Below are 18,622 nucleotides of genomic sequence, written 5' to 3'. Positions count from 1 at the left end.
TTAGAGGAGTACTCGTACTCTCAGTAGCGTGTACAGAGTATTTTATCTCCTTTTACTTGAGTATTGTGTGTACTTGTGAATGACAGCAGCTCGGACTGCGCGCAGACGCTCAGCGCTTGATCCGGACTCCCGGTTTTGCCGCAGACCGTAGTAACCGGGCGGGGCAGGAGTCTGGGGGGGGCGGGTCTTAACGAGAACACGACTCGCCTTGTTGTGTGTATTCCCGTGCTCGCATCGCCATCTTGTTGAAATCCTATTTTTACGTATGCGAGGATCGACTGTGCGCTCGGCTGGATTAGACGCCGTCGGTCTGCGTTCGGGTCTCACACCGGGGACGGAAACCTCGGGCCTGCAGGTGCGAGCCGTGCACACGGAGCTTCCCAGCGGGACACTGCCCCAGTCCTCGGTCTTTCTGCTCCTTCCGTCCCGGGCTACCGGGTCGCCTGCTGAGAGGCTTAAACATTACGCGCAATGAGCATCGACACGCTCCTGGAGGCGGCCAGATATCTGGAATGGCAAGCCCAGCAACAACAGACCACACGTGGTAAGTGAACGGCGCACTGGCGCGTCGGGCCGAGCCTCCGGGTAGAACTCAGACGGCACCGTGAGCCGCCTTCCTGGAGGGGGACTGTGGGACTGGATCCAGTTACTACGAGCGCCCTGGGTTTGCATTGTCAGCCTGTGAGCGTCTGCAGTGTGTTCATCGGCCCGGTTCGGAGCCAGAGACGCACCGAAGTGGCTCCAAAGTCTCTGCGGGTCAATGACGCACGAACCGAACCCTCAAAACGCGGAAAGTGGTTTTACAGAGCGACTTTGCGCGCTCACGGTGTGTGTGTGTGTGTGTGTGTGCGCGCGTGTGTGTGTGTGTGTGTGTGTGTGTGTGTGTGTGTGAGGAGTTCCTGTCAGTACCCGCGGTCAGTTCATGAAGAACCACTGAACAACGGAACCGCTCCGGACGTGCGCAACGGGCCGCGAGGCGCGTCCGTGGAGGCGCTCCGGACCCGGTTCTGTTCGGGTCCAGTGGATCAGCTCCACTTAGTGCCCGTCGCGCGCCGGCAGGGCGGAGGCTGCTCTTTACATAACACAACACCGGGGCGGGCCCTCACGCGCTCACCTCCTCCCGGGGCGCGAGCGTGTAGAAATAATCGTTTGTGTTTCTACTTTAATTGAATTAAATAAATTTTTTATTTGTCGGAGGACATGATGATGACGGAGTGTGTGTGTGTGTGTGTGTGTGTGTGTGTGTGTGTGTGTGTTGGGGGGCGGGTGGGGGGGCTTTTTGTGTTCCTCTCCTCTGATGACGTGTCAGACACATCAACCCTCCCCCTCCCCCGCATACTTGCCCTACCGCGTGCTAGGATCCTCCCACATCAACCACGTGCACATTGCCCCCTCCTCCACACACCACACGCACGCACGCACGCACGCACACCCTTCTCATTCACCCTCCTGACAGTGGCGGGTCAGGGAGGGAGAGGGTGGTGTTGGGGGGGGGGTAAGTAGGGCAAACCTCCCTCCCCGCCCGCCCAGCCTCTCTCAATGCAGAAGTTATGTAATTTATGTTTGCGTGCACTTGACAAACTAGAGCAGGGCGTGTGTGTGCGTGTGCGTGTGCACGCTCTCAGCTCGCACGTCAGACGCCACTTTACTTCTGCCCCCCCCCACACACACACATGTTGAGTCCAGTGTTGCAGGCGCCTCCTTAAAACTGGGGCTCATCATAATCTGGACATGATTAGAGCTGGAACAGCTGTTTTACCACAAATCGTGAATTCACCTCCAGCAGATTTAAAGTCTGCACAACAGCTCTGTTCTAGACCTTCAAGTCGGATCAGGACGGAGGAGGGATTCCTCTTCCAGGGTGGAGGGGCAGGATTATTGAAGCAGCTTCCAGCACACATCCTCAACAGTCACCCGGCCTCCTTGTGGATTTCTCACCTCTTACTTGTGCAGTGTTTCCTGTTTTGCATCTGCAAAGTCATGATATCACCAGAGCTGCAGCGTCATTGTGTCGTCACTTCTTCATCTTTCCAGATAAATCAGATAAAAAACATCACCTGGATAAAATGAATGAAACTAGAATAAACGCATGACGGCAGATTTGGAGCGATAAGAGAGTCGTGGTGCTGCTGGTGGATGATGCGGCTGCGTGTTGTGCAGGTTTGAGGAATCCCTGGGATCCTCTGTGTCTAATGTTGCTGTTTCCGTGGCAACCGAGGGCTTTCCGCACTGCTTTGAGTCTGACCGCCTCGGCGTGCTGTGCACCAACTAGTCTCTCGTATCGTTAAGTGTGTGTCTCAGCGTGGGAACATTTTGTCCCATGTCTGATTTATTTCAGTTTTGTTTTTTTGGACACAACCGCTTTGTAATGTGTCGTCACGGTGCCAACAGTCCCTTGACAACAGTCCACTGATGCTGTTCAGACGGACCTGACGTAGGCCAGGGGTAGAAGCATGCTCACTGCTGGACTGGTCCAACAGTATGGCAGACAGAGGGGGGTTCTCTTCACTCAGGAAACGGATGCAGACACAGTTTCTCTCTCCACTGTCTGATTCCCAGATGACATCATTCATTGCATGTGTTTGTGTGCACGTGTTTCACAACAATGAAACGGCTAAGATCCCCCTCCTGTCTCCCCCTACATCCACTCACATCCTCTGTCCAGACAATTTTTAGTGATACCTGCAGTTTCCTCTTTGTGCAGATTCTCAGTTTTGTTTTTACATTTTCGGCTCCTTCAACTCAAAGTGATATATTATATTATATTTATAAATAATGAACACACCAGAAGATTTGACACTACTCTAAACCACAAATTCATCATCTCTGTACTGCAGACTGGGTTTGTCTTTCTGTGCACAGTTGCACACAATGTCTCCTGTATATCTGTCTGTCCTGGGAGGGGGATCCCTCTTTTTGAGTAGAGAGTAAAAATGTACTCATGTACGAAACATTTTATTTGACAGGTTTGGATTTGTAGCTGTAACTTTCTCCGTCTGTAGCTGATTTGAGCTTTTACACACTGTTACACGACTTTCTGTGTTATTTGTTTATTCACCTGGTTAATTAATTTCTTGCAGAAGAAGAGGAGCGCGAAGAGAAGGAGCTCATCAGGAGGGAGACGGAGTCAAAGTGTCTGGAACTTGTGACGTCTCAGCCAGTCAGAGTCAACCACATCACCTGGGGAGATGACGCTCACCGTCAACAGCCGCACCACCCTCCTGCCCCTCCGCCTCTGTCTCTCCCACCTCAACAGGTCCCCATCGCTGTCATCCCAATGGTCCCAGTGGTCACCGCGACACCGTCGGTCCCCACCGTTCCGCTTACGACGCAGATCGCCGCGGCGGCGACGTCGCTCAACAGCTCCGCTTCAGCCAAGAACGTTTCCTCCCTCCCGCAGCAGCAGCAACACCAGCAGTCGTCCTCGCGTCACCTGTTGTGCACCCCCCAGATCAAAGTCGAGGCTAGCCCGCAGCCGGTTGATGTGAAGCCCAGCATACCACAGCCTCAGGTTCAGATTCAGTACCCAACATCTATCAGCACTAATGGCTCCGGCTCTCAACATGCACTGGTTCCCCATCAAGCTCCACCAACTTCTCAGCCGCGGCCGAATGGAGTGACGATGGAGGACATGAGGGGGATGGAGGGGAAGAGGAGACCTGGAGGGTCAGTTTACGTGTGTTTGTCAAGTTAATTGATGAGCGTCGGTGGGTTTTTGTTAGTATTTGATCGTTTGTCTTTGTTTCCAGAGCGGGGACCAGAGAGGTGCATAACAAACTGGAGAAGAACAGGTCAGTCACAGTACTGTGAACTGCTGCTGTAGTAGAAATAACTTTTTACACTATTAAAACTTGTGAATATGAAAAGTGTGACTCCAAGTCTGTGACCGTTTTCCCTTCAGGCGAGCGCACCTCAAAGAGTGTTTTGAGACTCTGAAGAAGAACGTTCCAAATGTTGACGAGAAGAAAACGTCCAACCTCAGCGTTCTCCGCAGCGCCTTGCGTTACATACAGGTACGTTCCTCAGCCTGTCGAGCAAACGGTACGCCTTTATGTGCTGGTCTCATTCATCTCAGTCTCGAACTGAGCACAGGCTCAGTGTGGTTGGTACAATGACGGTTTTGTGCTGCTCAGTATCTTGTGACTGTGATATGGTATCCATCAAACAATGACCCATAACAACATGTTTACCCGAGTCTGCTTTTCTTGAGAACATTAGTTTGCATTTGAAGGTGGAAATGTTGTGTAACTACTTCCTGTTGTCATGTAGCATCGTGGAGTATGAAATAGAAAAGGAGCCTGTTTTCCACCAAATTTATAATTTGAAAAGAAGGAGTAAGATTTCAGTGGAGAGATTTGTAACATGAGCTAACATTATATCTGGGCTAAGGTTGTTGTGGGGGAGGGGAGCGTAAGGCCTGGAGAGGTGCGTTTGCAGCCTAAAAAGAAGACGCAGCAGGACTTCTGTTGGCAGAAATGAGTTGCAGCCTCGAGCTGGAAACAGTGGTTCCTTTTTTGTGGAAGCTTCAATGGAGTGTGCAGTGGGGAGTCGGTGGAAGGAGCTAAATTAGGCCATGAGATCTTCCAAGATCTTGGGCCTTAAGGGAGCACAGCACAGAGTGATTAGATTCAGACTTTGACAGCAGATGATGGGTTTGGGTAATGCAGAGCTACACAGAGCTGCAGAGAAAATAAAGAAATACCAGCAGAAAAGTTAATTTGCAACTAACAAATAACAGATTTAATAATTTTTCATGCAAAAATGTTAAATATTCACAGATACAGCTTCTCAAACGTGAGGATTAGCAGCTTTTCTGTAGTTTTTAAAATAATTTTAATTGGTTATGTTTGGATTTTGGGACAGTGGGAAGACATCAAGAGCATTTTTCACTTTATTCTTTTATAGATGAAACTAAACCATCAACTGACCACGTTGCTGCTTCCCTTCTAAAGGAAAAACTGATGCAGTCAACGTGTAATTTTCTGACCACCTGTTTCTCAAATGTAATTCCCAGAAAGAAATTGTCATCTTTGGTTCAGTAGTTGTTTTTTTTTGTAGTCGAGCATCCACCTTCCCACCTTCTCTGTCCTCTTTGCTACATCTCCTCACATAAACCTGCAAACCTCAGTCACTCCCCTCCCCCTTTGCCATGTGAGGTCTGAGCACATGGCTAGCTCAATCCTGATGACGTACCTCACCCACTCTCTGCACCTCTAGACTGCAGGGGGAGGGGGTGGGGGAGACGGTGACAGGGTGCGCTAACGCAGCAGCACATTCGTGTTTCCATGGTTATAATAGAGGAATAGTTGCAGATCGTCTTTGTGTTTTAACCTCCGCCTGCCTCTGCTTTCTCTTCATCTCTGTCCGTCTCGTCCTGCGTCGCCTCGCTGTCTCTTGCCTTCAGGAACCCTTGATAACCATAGCAACAGGCGGCAGGTGGCCGCAGTAGTGTAGTCAGTGTGTGTGTGATGTCAAGACTAAACCAGTCCAGTTCTGGTTATACTGGTCTTTTTGTTGATGTGGATGATGGGTCGTCACTTTGAGCGTTTGCTTCCAGATCATGTGTCCAAAAAAAATCATCACTCATCTTTTTTTTATTAGGGAGGATTTGTTCAAAGAGGAGGATAAAGGAGGCATAGATGAAGCTGAGGAGGCTGGGGATAAAACGGGGGGAGGGTGTTGAGGGAGCAAAGGATGGGGGAGTAGATGTCGAGGGAGTGAAGAGGAGGTGGGGGTTGGGAGTGATCAGAAGCATTCAATCAACAAACGTCCAGTCACATCACACCTTATATGTAATAACCCCTGTGTTTCAACCAATTACATATCTCCTTAAGTTTTTCTTTTTTTCTTTTTACAAACCGCTGCTCAAGCAGCCAAATCCTCTGGGATGAGGTTGCCAAGGAAACGGTTTTGGGTGGCAGCTGTTTCCTTGGTGATTTGCTGCAGGACTGGTTGGTGTCTGGGTTTGTGTAGGAAGACCTTGATGGATTCACATGCGCACAGAAGTAGCTTCTCTGTGACCCGTGGGAGCGATGAAATCTTTGTGTGTCAGTAGTGTCATGCTCGGAGGAGGAGGGTTTTCAGTGAGTGTGCATATGCAGCAGGGCCCAGATGCTAGTGCAGTATGAAGAGGGTCGGTAGTTCATCTTTGTATTCTTGGAACCCTAAGTCACTTATTAATCGCTGTGGATAAATATAAACATACACATTATTATCAGATGTAAATAACTTTAATCTTTTTAAGCATCGATCAGCTTATTTTGTAGGTGATTATGACGAGTGATAAAATACCACAGTGTCTGATGTGTCTGATAAAACTTCACCAGCTGAAACTGTGACAACAAGCTACACAGAAACTATGAATGCTGTAAAAAAATGAAAGAGCAGCAGAGTCTAATGAACATACATTAAAAATCACTGCACCTTTGCTCAGATCCACCTTTTAAGACTTTTATTTGTAGACCACTTCAACAAGTACAACCTATAGGAAAGACAAGAAGTCACCATTACTCTTTAGTCTCTACTTTTATCTCTACTTGGCCCTTTTCACACCTTCATCAAAGCCTTTTTAAATAAACATAGACAAACTTATCACAGGAAGCAGCAAGATGTCAAGATAGCGCCAGTATGATTCAACTCTGTCAGATGTTAAGACACAACTTTCGGAAATGTTACAAGATGTGTGATGATAAATCGCTAAAGCCGATTTGATGTCATTTCCACAACATGACCTCTTAAAGCTTCTGCAGATGATGTGAGAAGGCTGCATGCGTGAAGGTGCAAGGAGGGGAGGGTGTCGGGTGAGAGACGTCGAGCTGTTATGAGATGGAAGAGGTCATCTGGTCTGGGCTGGTAGGTGGCGGTGAGGAAGGAGGCGTCGCGTGTGCAGCCAGTCACGCGCCTTTAAACAGCTTTGCTCGCTGAAGTGAACGTCCTGTAGTAGGATCATGTGTCCCCATATGTTCATTTTCTGTCCTTTCTCTAATATTTCCATCTTTATTTCCTTTTTTTGTGTTGTATCAGAAGGAGAATCAACTGTTCTGGTTTCTTTTTTGCAGAATTTAATGCTGAATATTTAATTTCTATTAATGTGAAATTAACCAGCTGTGAGCAACTTAGTTGTGTTTATTTCAGGGCAACATAATCTCTTCCAACTCTTCTTCTGCCCTTCTTTCACCCACCTCTTCTCCCATTCTCCCCTCCCTCAACCCTCGCTAGTAATCTGTGCTAATGTTCTTAGCCTGTCGTACTGTTTGGCGTCAGCCGTCCTACACAGAAACTGGGTCACAGAGCTGTCGTGGTGGGAACGCTGCGCTCCCTGATTTAAAATGATTCTGCAAAGTTTCCATTCTTCATGTGCCTCCTGCTGTGTTTTTCTTCCTCGTTTCATTTTTAAACCTGCAAACGCACATGCAGCTTTACTAGTTTACTAGTCACCAGCTTTACTTTAACCAGTGTTTAAAAGCTTTCAGTCACATCTGACTTTAATCCAGTGACATCAGAGTTGTTGGAAATGATGATGATGAACATTTGTGATTGGTGGAAACAGATGACGGCGGGACTTTCGCTCTCACTCTGACCCTGCTCATGAAAAACAAGCATGAGATGATCCAGGAAATGGGAGGCACGCAGACAAAAACAGTGTGAACACGCACTCACTGGCATGCACGCCTTCCTGCTGGTGTATGAAACTGGGAGAGCACCGAGAAAATCGCGTTTCAGCATTGTGGGAGAAATACGGCAGTGTCAGGGAGAAAGAAACATAAACTAATTCCTGCTTCACAGCACATCCATCAGGACTATTCTCAGTTAGTGGCCGGGGTCAGAAAGGACAACGAAAAGTCCAAAAAGATTCTTTATAATCTGCTCCCATTTGCATTGTTTCTTTCAGGGGGAATTTTCCTGTGCTTCCCTCAGAGGTTTTACTGAAAATATCTGCAGGAAGTGTTGAGCTTTAACAGAAAGGAAAGCAACAAAGCAGTTATTGATCAGAGCTAATGAAGTGAGCGAAGGTATTTTATGTTAAAAAGAGAAACTCCAGCACAACAGAGGCCGAGTGTGGTGTGATTGTTGCTCTACTGATGAATTGATCATGAAGAGATTGATTTATAGGCTTCTTTATTCAGATGCAGCTTCAGCTGAATTTAATACAGATTTGGCTCAGTCCTCACCTGCTCCACTGTCTGTGTCTCCACCACAAGACTCTGAAGCGCAAGGAGAAGGAGTACGAGCACGAGATGGAGCGTTTAGCCCGGGAGAAGATCTCTACGCAGCAGCGGCTGGCTGAGCTGAAGAACGAGCTCAGCCAGTGCATGGACGTCATGGAGATCGACAGAGTCCTCCGACAGACCATCCAGCCGGAGGACGACCAGGCCTCTACGTCCACCGCCTCAGGTACAAGGATGAGGTTTAGTTTTGTTTAAGACCCACTTTAAAAATCCTGAACCGTTTCTGAATTTCAGTCGAATAAACCTTAAAATGTCGCCCACGCCACGACGACTAATGGTTTTGTCTCTTGCCCACAGAAGGAGAAGACAACTTTGAGCAGGACGTGGATGAGGACGTCACTGTTCCTCCTGCTCCCACGTCCCTCCCCAAGACAGCACCTCCCATTTTACAAGCCCAGCCACTCCTCACCCCTCACCTGTCAATCCAGCACACCACCTTGCCCATCGCTGGAGTCCTGACCACACCCTCCCCGTCTGCTCCCCCTACCCCTCAAGCTATTGCCCCAGCTCCGGCACCGGGTCAGCCCCCTCCGCCACCCCCAGCCGTACAAGTCCAGCCCACTGTCATCGCTCATGCTGCAGTCTCTCACCCGTCGGTCATCCAGGCTGTCAGTCACACCCTCCCAGCCAATCACAAGCATCTAACGCATATCGCCCCGTCACCTGGCCCCACTTCCTCTACCCCTCAGCCAATCACAGCGGCTTCAGCTGCCGCCGCCACTCACCAGCCAATAGCCGCTCAGCCCATCGGACACATCACCGTCCACCCGGTGGCTCACCTGGGGGCTACCCTGCCATCCCACCTCCCGACTCTTTACCCCCAGGGCGTGTCTGTCTCCCAGCCCACCATGGTGGGCCACATCACCCACACCTTCACCCATCACACCCTGCCGCACGTCCAGGCTAATCCTCAAGCTAACACTAATGGAGCCCAGGTGAACAGCGCGTCAGTGGTGAGCCAGGGGGGCACGTCGCTGGGGAAACCCACAGCTGTGCTGGCCCCCCATCCTCAGCTGGTCGGACAGGCTGCCGTCCTCAATCCTGTTACCATGGTTACAGTCCCAACTTTCCCTGTCAGCACACTCAAACTGGCCTGAAAGAGTTAAATAAAATTAACGGGACAGACGACCGGAGGAAGAGGGAAAGATTCAGGACTCATGAATGAATTTTCCTCAATGATCAACAGACACGTGGAAATGAACAAAAACAACATCGGCTGTTTTTGGGTCGACATGTGATGAATATCTCCAGAGATATTTTGGTTACAGCTCTTAGTTTGTGAACAGGAATGGTAAAGCAGAGTCGATGGGTCAGACCATTGTTTGTGAAAATAAGACTGTGACATTTGTCTCTGCTGCAAAGACAGGAAATCTGTTTTTCCTTCCTTCCTTCCTTCCTTCCTTTTCTCCTTCCTTTACAACCAGAAGCACTAACATAATAAGCTCAGTTCACTCTCAGGCATCTAGGATGTACCTTAACTCTTCATTCACTTGCTGGGGGAAAACAGGAGAGAGACGTTTGTTGTTAGGCTGAGACAGTATGTGCCCGTTTTGTATTCATTTAATCATGATGTCAGGAGGAAAAATGTCACTGATGCGTTTGAGAGCAGGGAGCTCAGTGGTCTCACTGATGTGAATAAATTACACAGGGTTTTGATCTAGTGTGAAGCAGCCAGCAAAGTAGAGCTAACGCGTTTCCATTTACTGATGCAGTTTTATCGGGAACACTACAGCAAAGTTCCTCATTTCTACTGCTTTTCCCATGAATCCCTTCTTCTTCCTCCAAACGCATGCGCTGCTGAAAACACCTTGCATAAGTACAAGTCTGTAGTTAAAGACAGAGGTAGAAAGACAAAAGCTGCTCATCTTTGTATGCAGTTTCTGTTCTGATGTGTAAACTGCCTCTTATGGATCTGTTTTTCGAAGGTGACTCCAAATGCAGCGCGACTCCAGAGATGAGGGTGAAAGAAAGATTGAGGACAAGAAATGTTTGGTCTGCTAAACATGCAGAAGCATCTGTGTACGGCTTGCTTTGTGGAGCCATGTGTAGAGAAACACGACCTTTACCTGCTGTTTGTTTTTTGTTTTCAGTCCATCCTGAATCATTCCAGAACTTCCAGCAGCGTTTGCATGTGCAGTCATGTTGGTTTTATTACGCTACAATCACACAGCATCCTGAATAAGAATCTGCATGGAGCTCGCGTGGTGATTTTAGTTTTAGATGTTGACATCCCACACAGCCAGCGGTAACAGCTTTCAGCACACTCGGTGACCTCTTTCCTCTTGTTGCTATACGGCAATACAGGTTTTCATCCTGTTCACTCTAATGCAACAGCTCCCTCTGCTGCCTCATCCTGTACCTCATACCGATGTTGCTCTCACACACACACACACAAACTTTGTGCACAGGCTTTTAAAATCCAGAAAACAATAAGTAGAGAGTGTAAAGGTTCACTCTTAACCTTGAAGGAAATTTGTAAGGTTTGAATCTTGGCCCTGAGTCAAGTTTTTTGTTATAGAAATAACAGGGGAGAAACATTTGACACTTAAAGGTCTATAAAAGTTTGGATATAGCACAAAACCAGTGATCGTTTGCATTTATTTTTATATAAGTTTTGTGTCAAATAATTTGGCCTCAATCTGTCTTTTATTTATTTTTTTTGACTGCAAACAGCATCAAACCGAGAACTTGAATCCTCTGTTCCAGTAGATAAAAATCGGTTTTAATTTCAGATTAGGAAATGTGTCGTGATGCCCACAATAATTTGTGTTTGTCTTTTGTCTGTGTGTGTGCGTGTGTGTTATTGTGCACATACTCATGGCTTCACAGCCTTTTTGCCAGCCTACACATTAAATCTCCATCAGTGTATGTAGTCAGTCTTGCTCCTCGCCTATTGCTGTTTCTCTTGTCTGTATATGTGACTGTATGCAGTATGTTTTATATTCTGTACTATAGTTAATCCTACTGTACCTGTAGCATGGCTCATTTTTGGTTAAAGTTTGCCTGTGCATGTCTGAGTGTGTGTGTGCGCGTTATGTGTTTATTTTTATTTTTTTACACAGAGGTGATTTATGGTATGAGCCTGTGTGGGTGCTATCGTGTGTGCCTATACTCAGTTTTCCTGAACACTGTGACAACTCTGGCGTAACACGGACACATTTAGCGAATTGAAGAGACAAAGATTTACTTACTTGTTTTTTTGTTTTTATGTTTTTCCTTTTGTGAGTTGGACTCAGATAATAGAGTGGAAACGTGAAAGACAAAAAAAAAGATGTTGCTCTTTTCTTGATAATATAATAATGTCTAATATTCAATTTGAGGTTTGTAATATTTGTATGTGAGTGTATGAAAGTTTTGTAAATTTGTGATTGTATGCACGTTTTGGCATATGAGTGTATGTATCCTACATTTTTAAGTGCTTGTTTCTTTTTGGTTTTGTTTTGCATGTAGATTGCCATTTAGTTTCTTTTGTTTATGTTTTTTTTTTGGGACCATGTACAATACTGTATAACGTGGGCAGGATCTTGGACCTCATGCTACATTGATATTATATATGAATATAAAAACATGTTTTCCCTATGGAGAAAGTTTTAAGTTATATCGCCTGCACACTTTGGGCTGCCTTTTAGATCTAACTGTCCACTGTTTAAGATAACAATGATGATGATAATGGATAAAAACATATTAATGATGAAGAGTTATGCTGATGAAATAATAAAGATTCTTAATAAATCTTATTACATTTACAACATATTTGTGCTGTGTTTAATTATATTCCATAGAGATTTAAATAGACAAATGGTAGTTACTCCTTTTATTAATATTTGACATACTTGCAAAACAGTAATATTAAAAATGCAAAAACAGATTCAACAGTAATAAAACATGACAAAATGTAGTTCTTTTCAAACAGAATTTCCCTACAACAAGCACTAGATGGCAGTTATCGAAGTTAATAATTAAGAGACCTTCTGGAATATATTGAAACTAATGGAATACATTTATTTATTTCTGCTGCTGCAATAAATGATGCAGTGACCAATAAAGTCAACCCACAAACAAACGCTAATCACGTTTTAACTCTCCACTCATTTTACCTTTATCTATTAATACACAAAGCCTCTTAATCCAGGACTACGCTGTTTTCAAAGAAACATACTGGATTAATTTAGCCTGAATTAACTGAACCACTTTTGAAGAACAGGATCTCATGTCACCAATGCAGGACTTGTTGAGATTTGGGAGTTAACACCCTTATCTTCACAGAGCCATAGAGACATTTACATGTATCATCGGGGAATCGGGGAATTGTGATTCCAGCCACTCACTTTAGGTTTTTCAAGGGAAGCGTCTGGATGGGAAATGGTTGATTTCCTTTTTGAACAGGTTGTCCCTGTTATTATGTCAGATTAATTGAACTGGGCCTCCTCCGTGTTCCTGGAAGCTGTTAGTTCGTACTAATTATGGGAGAATCTCTGACTGTGCTGCATCTGCTCTTGAATCCTCTCCAGCACTTCCTGCATCCTCCTCAGCTACAGAGGGAAACACATGCATAAATGAGTGACTGAGTGCCTGAGTGAATGACTGAGTGGGTGCGTAGGAGAAACGTACCTCTTCATCTTTCTCAAAGATGAGTCTTTCCTTCTCTGTGTCAATGACGGCCAGTGGCAGAGGGAAGTCAGTCTCACTCCTGTCTCGATACTTCTCACGCAAACTAAAACCAACAGTCGTAGATAATTATCAATTCCTCTGTTCAGTTTCAGTTTCAATGCTCATAGAAATAGAAATTGCTGAGACTCAAGTGACCTCTGTGGCACACTGCCTGTGTGCCTCCACCCACCTCCGTTTCCTCTCCTGCACCACCATGCGCGTCATGTTCTGGATGCACTGTGCTCTGTAGTTTTCGTAGTGCGTCTCCCGCGTCACGTCCTTCAAATCTTGCATGTGCGTCCTCACCAGCATGTTCCTCAGCAGCAGGAAGTCAGAGTGAGCTGGGTTCTCCACTGACCATGCAAAGACAACGTCACACTGATTGTTCATCAAAGAAGAGAACAGATTCATGCTAAATAGCTGTGAAGAAGAAAAAATAAACTGAAAACTATCACAGACGAAAGCCACAGTTAAAGCTGTGTGAGAGATACCTTCTACTAAACCCCAAGGATAGACACGACCCCTGAACTTGCGACCTTTACTTTCCACCTGAACATTACTCCCGATTATTGCAAATGGTATACTGTCCTGCAGAGGAAAGGAAAAAAACCAGACACTGTGAGCTTTAACGCAGACGATGCAGCACATTTCACCCATGAGAAAGTAACTGAGGAACCTTCAGCATCTGGTCCTGTTTCTTGAAGTCTTCGTCCTCATCTGAATCACACTCAGGAAACTGGTAGATGTTGATCCCAAACTGCTTGATCTCCTCTCTGATCTGGAGAAACATGGAATAATATTTAAGAAAATAATAAAGTCATTTTCTGGAGCTTCCAGTTGATACATGAAAAAACCTTTTTCAAAAAGATGTGAAGTTTATAATTCATTACTGTGTAGAGCAGCTAACCTTATGGATGTGCAATGCTAAATCACTCAAGTACTCCTACAGTACATCAGACACATTATAATGATTTGAGTCACTACGGGGCAGCGGTTTGTTTGTTTCTAATCTCACACCTTCATCTTCTTCCTGTAAACCTCAGCTTGTGTCAGGCTGTCAACTTTGGCCAAGACAGGTATTATGTTGACTTTGTCATGCAGGGCCTTCATACACTCCACATCCAGAGGTCGAAGACTAATGAGAGAAAAGCACATTTCACTTTTAGATCACTCTGTTGCATTACTCTTGTACTAGTGCAGGTTTGTGTGCAGTTATAAGGTATCAGTCAGTGTACCCGTGGCCAAACGGAGAGATGAAGTAGAGGCAGCAGTGAACCCTGTTGTCCTGGATGTTGCTTCTGTTTAAGCCGCTCTCGTCTCTGAAGTACTGCTCAAACTGCTGCTCGATGTAGTCTTCTATGTGCTTCCAGCTAATGCAAACACATGAAATATGAGAGAGCGAGACTACAACTGACATTTTAAACTGTCAGTCTGTCATTGCAGCAGGCTGAACAATGCTGCCCTCACCTTTGTGTGTTGTTGACAGCGTCTCCAAACCCAGGTGTGTCTATGATGGTGAGCCTCAATTTGATTCCTTTTTCCTCAATGCCAATAGTGTGTTTGATGATGTCGACTGTTTGACTGATCCGTTCTGCAGGCACATGCGTGAGCACATTAACATATGAACAGTGTGTACAAACATATGCAAGAGTAAATAAATAATCTCACCTTCTGCATTTGGAACTTTCCTGTGTCTGTAGAGGTCAGTGAGGAACAAACTGTTGATTAGTGTGGATTTACCAAGGCCAGACTCTCCTACAGAAGGACAGAGACAGAGAGAGAGAGAGAGAGAGAGAGAGAGCTGTTAGTAATGTTTGTATTCCTCAGAAAAATATATTTCAACACATGCAATCACAAAATCTTTACCAAAAAAGGAAGTACTACTCCACACTTTAAACAATGTGACACCATACTCTCACTAATCACTCATAAAAGTAATGTTTGAATTGTCTGATACATCTAATCTGATGTTATATGCTGCTGCATTTGATATGTTTTTATGAATTTTAAATACAATGACTCACATAGGAAAGATAATACATTTAGCCACTATATTGAAACTTGTATCTCAGTTATCACTTGTTATGACTCACCAGCCACCATAAGTGTAAATGTGAAACCTTTCTTCACCGTCTTCCTATGAACCTGGTTGGGCAATGTGGCAAAACCCACATATTCTCTTTCCTGGTCCTGCAGAAAGAAAACGCAAACGTGTATGTGGGGATTCAGTTCAAAATATTAAAATAAGTATATGAACACGCCGCACGATGAACACAAGCCACATTTCTAGTCACAGAAAGTCAGTAAATATTTCCTGTCATGATCATCGGAGGCAAGCAAGAAGCTTTAAAACCAATAAGGTCAACTTATTAATAAACCTCGAAAGTCTTGAAACCGCAATGACACTGTACATTTGGTTTACTTGATAATGACGATTATAAAGTTCCTTCATCATGATCTGCATCCTCTGTTTCACAAATTTTCATTTTTTACTTTTAACCGTGACATGTTTGCACTGTTTGAGTGTACTCTCATTATATTTTGATAATTTCTATTCTTAAATCAACTGCAGCTTTTTTGTTTCACTACACAATTTCTTCTGTATTGAGATAACTGATAATATTTATTAATGAGTTAATTATTAATTTCATCAACACTATAACAGGTAATAAAAGCACATAGAAACACACCTCTGGAGAGTCGTAGGGGTCAAAGCGCCCCCATGGACTGCGTGGACGGGAGGACGGACTGAGTGGGGAGTCCAGAGACACACGAGAGACAAGCTGCCTCCTTGTTAGGATCGGCTGAAACTCTGCTTCTGCTCCTGTGCGATCTGGTCTTTGAGGGGCTGTCAGAGACCCAGCCAGTTGGCAGACGATAGAACGGGGCAGAGGGTGAGCCCTGGGAAGGCTGTTGAATGTCCCACTTCCCTCTGCTTCATAGTTGACTGGTGCCTGTCCATCAGGAGACACGGGGGGAAGATCCCTCATGGCGTAAGGGAACTGGGTGTCCTCCTGGTCCTCTATGGACAGACTGGACAACTGGGGCAGGAGGCAGAATAGTAAAACATGATTTAATATGGATGATCAAAAGACTCAAATCACCTTCTTCTGATAGAATGAAATTTAATCCTGACGACTGGCAGAGAAATAAAAACACTAAAATGTTTGTACATAAGAATATGGACTGAATGAGACCATAACATATGTACAAACGCTATAAACTATACTTTTAGTTAGTTTGGACACCCTGTTAGCTGAAAGTCTCCAGTTTAAGCCTGACTGTTGAATGTCATATTCTGTCTCACCCCTATGTTTCCTGCATGCCTCTTGACTTTAAGCACAATTGATCTTAATTATATTCTATTTATCTACAAAATTATATTTTATATTAAAACAAATCCTAACTGGCTGGCTGCTGGTAGCCACAGTGAGGGCCCTGCTCTCTCGCTACATGACACTGTGAGTGTGTGTCTTCTGTTGTAGTAGCTGATTACACCCTTTCTTCACTGATTAGCCCTGACCTGTGATCCTATTATACCATTACAGAAGTCCTCATCCATCTGTCCAGGCAGAGTGGAGAGACACAAAACAGACTATCTGGAGCTTTAGGTTTGTAAACATTAGGGTCAAACTGGAAAAAAGAAAATACTAAAATGTTAGTTTATGTCTGAGGAGCTTTTTCAGTGTGTAGAAGGTAGATTAAACACATACCTATTGTCTTCATATGCAGCTAGGACAGATGAGCGTCTTGTTGAAACACTGTCTGGTCCCTACACCTGTCAGCTGTCATTACCCACAAAGCTGTGCAGCAGGCTTAACCCAGCTAATGCTCTCACAGGGTGGGGGGTTTGGAGATTTAACACACACCAGCTACAAACACAAGCATTAAAAACTATTCTACAGACGTGTCCTACCTCCTTTTCTGGTAAAGTTGCAGCTTTTTGAGCAAAGAGGAGAGAGGAGTGTGGAGGAAAGATGAAGAGTTTGTAAAAAAAAAAAAAAAAGAAAAGCTGGACAATGGCAGCAGAGAATTAGGGTTCTAAATAAATAATAACATAATTCATATAATATAGTAAAATAAGTTTAAACTAGAAAAAACCTGAATGGCCAATAACAACATTTTATCCCTTAACACTTTTCACCAATGGCGGCAAAACAGGTGATTAAAAAACATTAAACAAGTTCACATGAATAACTAAAACACAAGTGCCTACACAAATACAAATCCCTGCATGTGTATTATATTCTTCTACAGGTATTTTTTAATTGGTTAAGTTAATTTAAATCAGTCATTATATCAGTGCATGAAGTGTTCAGTGCAGACTCACCTCTCCTATTGCTGCGGAATCTGACCGGAGAAGACATGTGCTCCATAACACTGCCGGCTTAAATCAAACTGTCTCCAGATCACAGGCAGAAATGTGATAAACCTCAAAATCCGTGGTGCCAAAAAACAAACAAACTATACAGAAACTAGTAAACCGCTTCGGGACATCGTGGTGTCACTGTGCGTCTGGATCCATAGACTGAGCTGCAGCTGATGAGGTCTGATGAGTGCTGCCGCTCAGAGGTGGATGTGAGGTAGTAGGAGAGAGGAACCCCCCCCCAACAATAACAATACAAACTACTAGTAATGATTAGGATTATTATTAGGTAGTAGGAGAGAGGAACCCCCCCCCCCCAACAATAACAATACAAACTACTAGTAATGATTAGGATTATTATTAGGTATTAGGAGAGAGGAACCCCCCCCCCCCCAACAATAACAATACAAACTACTAGTAATGATTAGGATTATTATTAGGTATTAGGAGAGAGGAACCCCCCCCCCAACAATAACAATACAAACTACTAGTAATGATTAGGATTATTATTAGGTATTAGGAGAGAGGAACCTCCCCCCCCCCAACAATAACAATACAAACTACTAGTAATGATTAGGATTATTATTAGGTAGTAGGAGAGAGGAACCCCCCCCCAACAATAACAATACAAACTACTAGTAATGATTAGGATTATTATTAGGTAGTAGGAGAGAGGAACCCCCCCCCCCCAACAATAACAATACAAACTACTAGTAATGATTAGGATTATTATTAGGTATTAGGAGAGAGGAACCCCCCCCAACAATAACAATACAAACTACTAGTAATGATTAGGATTATTATTAGGTAGTAGGAGAGAGGAACCCCCCCCAACAATAACAATACAAACTACTAGTAATGATTAGGATTATTATTAGGTATTAGGAGAGAGGAACCCCCCCCCAACAATAACAATACAAACTACTAGTAATGATTAGGATTATTATTAGGTATTAGGAGAGAGGAACCCCCCCCAACAATAACAATACAAACTACTAGTAATGATTAGGATTATTATTAGGTATTAGGAGAGAGGAACCCCCCCCCAACAATAACAATACAAACTACTAGTAATGATTAGGATTATTATTAGGTAGTAGGAGAGAGGAACCCCCCCCAACAATAACAATACAAACTACTAGTAATGATTAGGATTATTATTAGGTAGTAGGAGAGAGGAACCCCCCCCCAACAATAACAATACAAACTACTAGTAATGATTAGGATTATTATTAGGTAGTAGGAGAGAGGAACCCCCCCCCCAACAATAACAATACAAACTACTAGTAATGATTAGGATTATTATTATGACAACACTAAACTTGAACTATTATACCTCCTATCTGTGTCTAATGGTATTTTACCAGCAGTGCGCTAT

General features: G+C 44.5%; 2 protein-coding genes across 2 annotated transcripts; one reads left to right on the top strand and one right to left on the bottom strand.

Moving 5' to 3' along the window:
- The first annotated feature begins 205 nt into the window (after positions 1-205).
- mntb (MAX network transcriptional repressor b) lies at positions 206-11,974 on the top strand. Its single transcript, XM_026372055.2, has 6 exons — positions 206-544; positions 3,081-3,666; positions 3,750-3,791; positions 3,902-4,013; positions 8,202-8,394; positions 8,526-11,974. Exons 1-6 carry the CDS (start codon positions 472-474, stop codon positions 9,323-9,325), a joined length of 1,806 nt encoding a protein of 601 aa, XP_026227840.1. The 5' UTR covers positions 206-471; the 3' UTR covers positions 9,326-11,974.
- A 71-nt stretch (positions 11,975-12,045) lies between these two features.
- On the bottom strand, positions 12,046-17,337 carry sept4a (septin 4a). Its single transcript, XM_026372058.1, has 11 exons — positions 15,569-17,337; positions 14,972-15,068; positions 14,547-14,633; positions 14,346-14,469; positions 14,114-14,248; positions 13,896-14,013; positions 13,555-13,656; positions 13,370-13,466; positions 13,069-13,231; positions 12,840-12,942; positions 12,046-12,760 (listed from the first exon to the last, which is right to left on the bottom strand). The coding sequence occupies exons 1-11, from the start codon at positions 15,866-15,868 to the stop codon at positions 12,686-12,688; spliced, it is 1,401 nt and encodes a 466-aa protein (XP_026227843.1). The 5' UTR covers positions 15,869-17,337; the 3' UTR covers positions 12,046-12,685.
- Between the last annotated feature and the right edge of the window lie 1,285 nt (positions 17,338-18,622).

This window comes from Anabas testudineus, chromosome 14 (genome assembly GCF_900324465.2).
Source record: "Anabas testudineus chromosome 14, fAnaTes1.2, whole genome shotgun sequence".
In the NCBI taxonomy this organism is placed as follows: domain Eukaryota; kingdom Metazoa; phylum Chordata; class Actinopteri; order Anabantiformes; family Anabantidae; genus Anabas; species Anabas testudineus.
This window is presented reverse-complemented; position numbering and strand designations above follow the sequence as displayed.

Coding starts and splice junctions, on each gene's coding strand:
- mntb (XM_026372055.2), top strand. CDS start 472: ATGAGCATCGACACGCTCCTGGAGGCGGCCAGATATCTGGAATGGCAA. Junction 3,667..3,749: donor GGGAAGAGGAGACCTGGAGG/GTCAGTTTACGT, acceptor CTTTGTTTCCAG/AGCGGGGACCAGAGAGGTGC. Junction 3,792..3,901: donor AACAAACTGGAGAAGAACAG/GTCAGTCACAGT, acceptor TTTTCCCTTCAG/GCGAGCGCACCTCAAAGAGT.
- sept4a (XM_026372058.1), bottom strand. CDS start 15,868: ATGAGGGATCTTCCCCCCGTGTCTCCTGATGGACAGGCACCAGTCAAC. Junction 15,069..15,568: donor ACCCCTACGACTCTCCAGAG/GTGTGTTTCTAT, acceptor TTCTTTCTGCAG/GACCAGGAAAGAGAATATGT. Junction 14,470..14,546: donor GAAAGTTCCAAATGCAGAAG/GTGAGATTATTT, acceptor ATGTGCCTGCAG/AACGGATCAGTCAAACAGTC.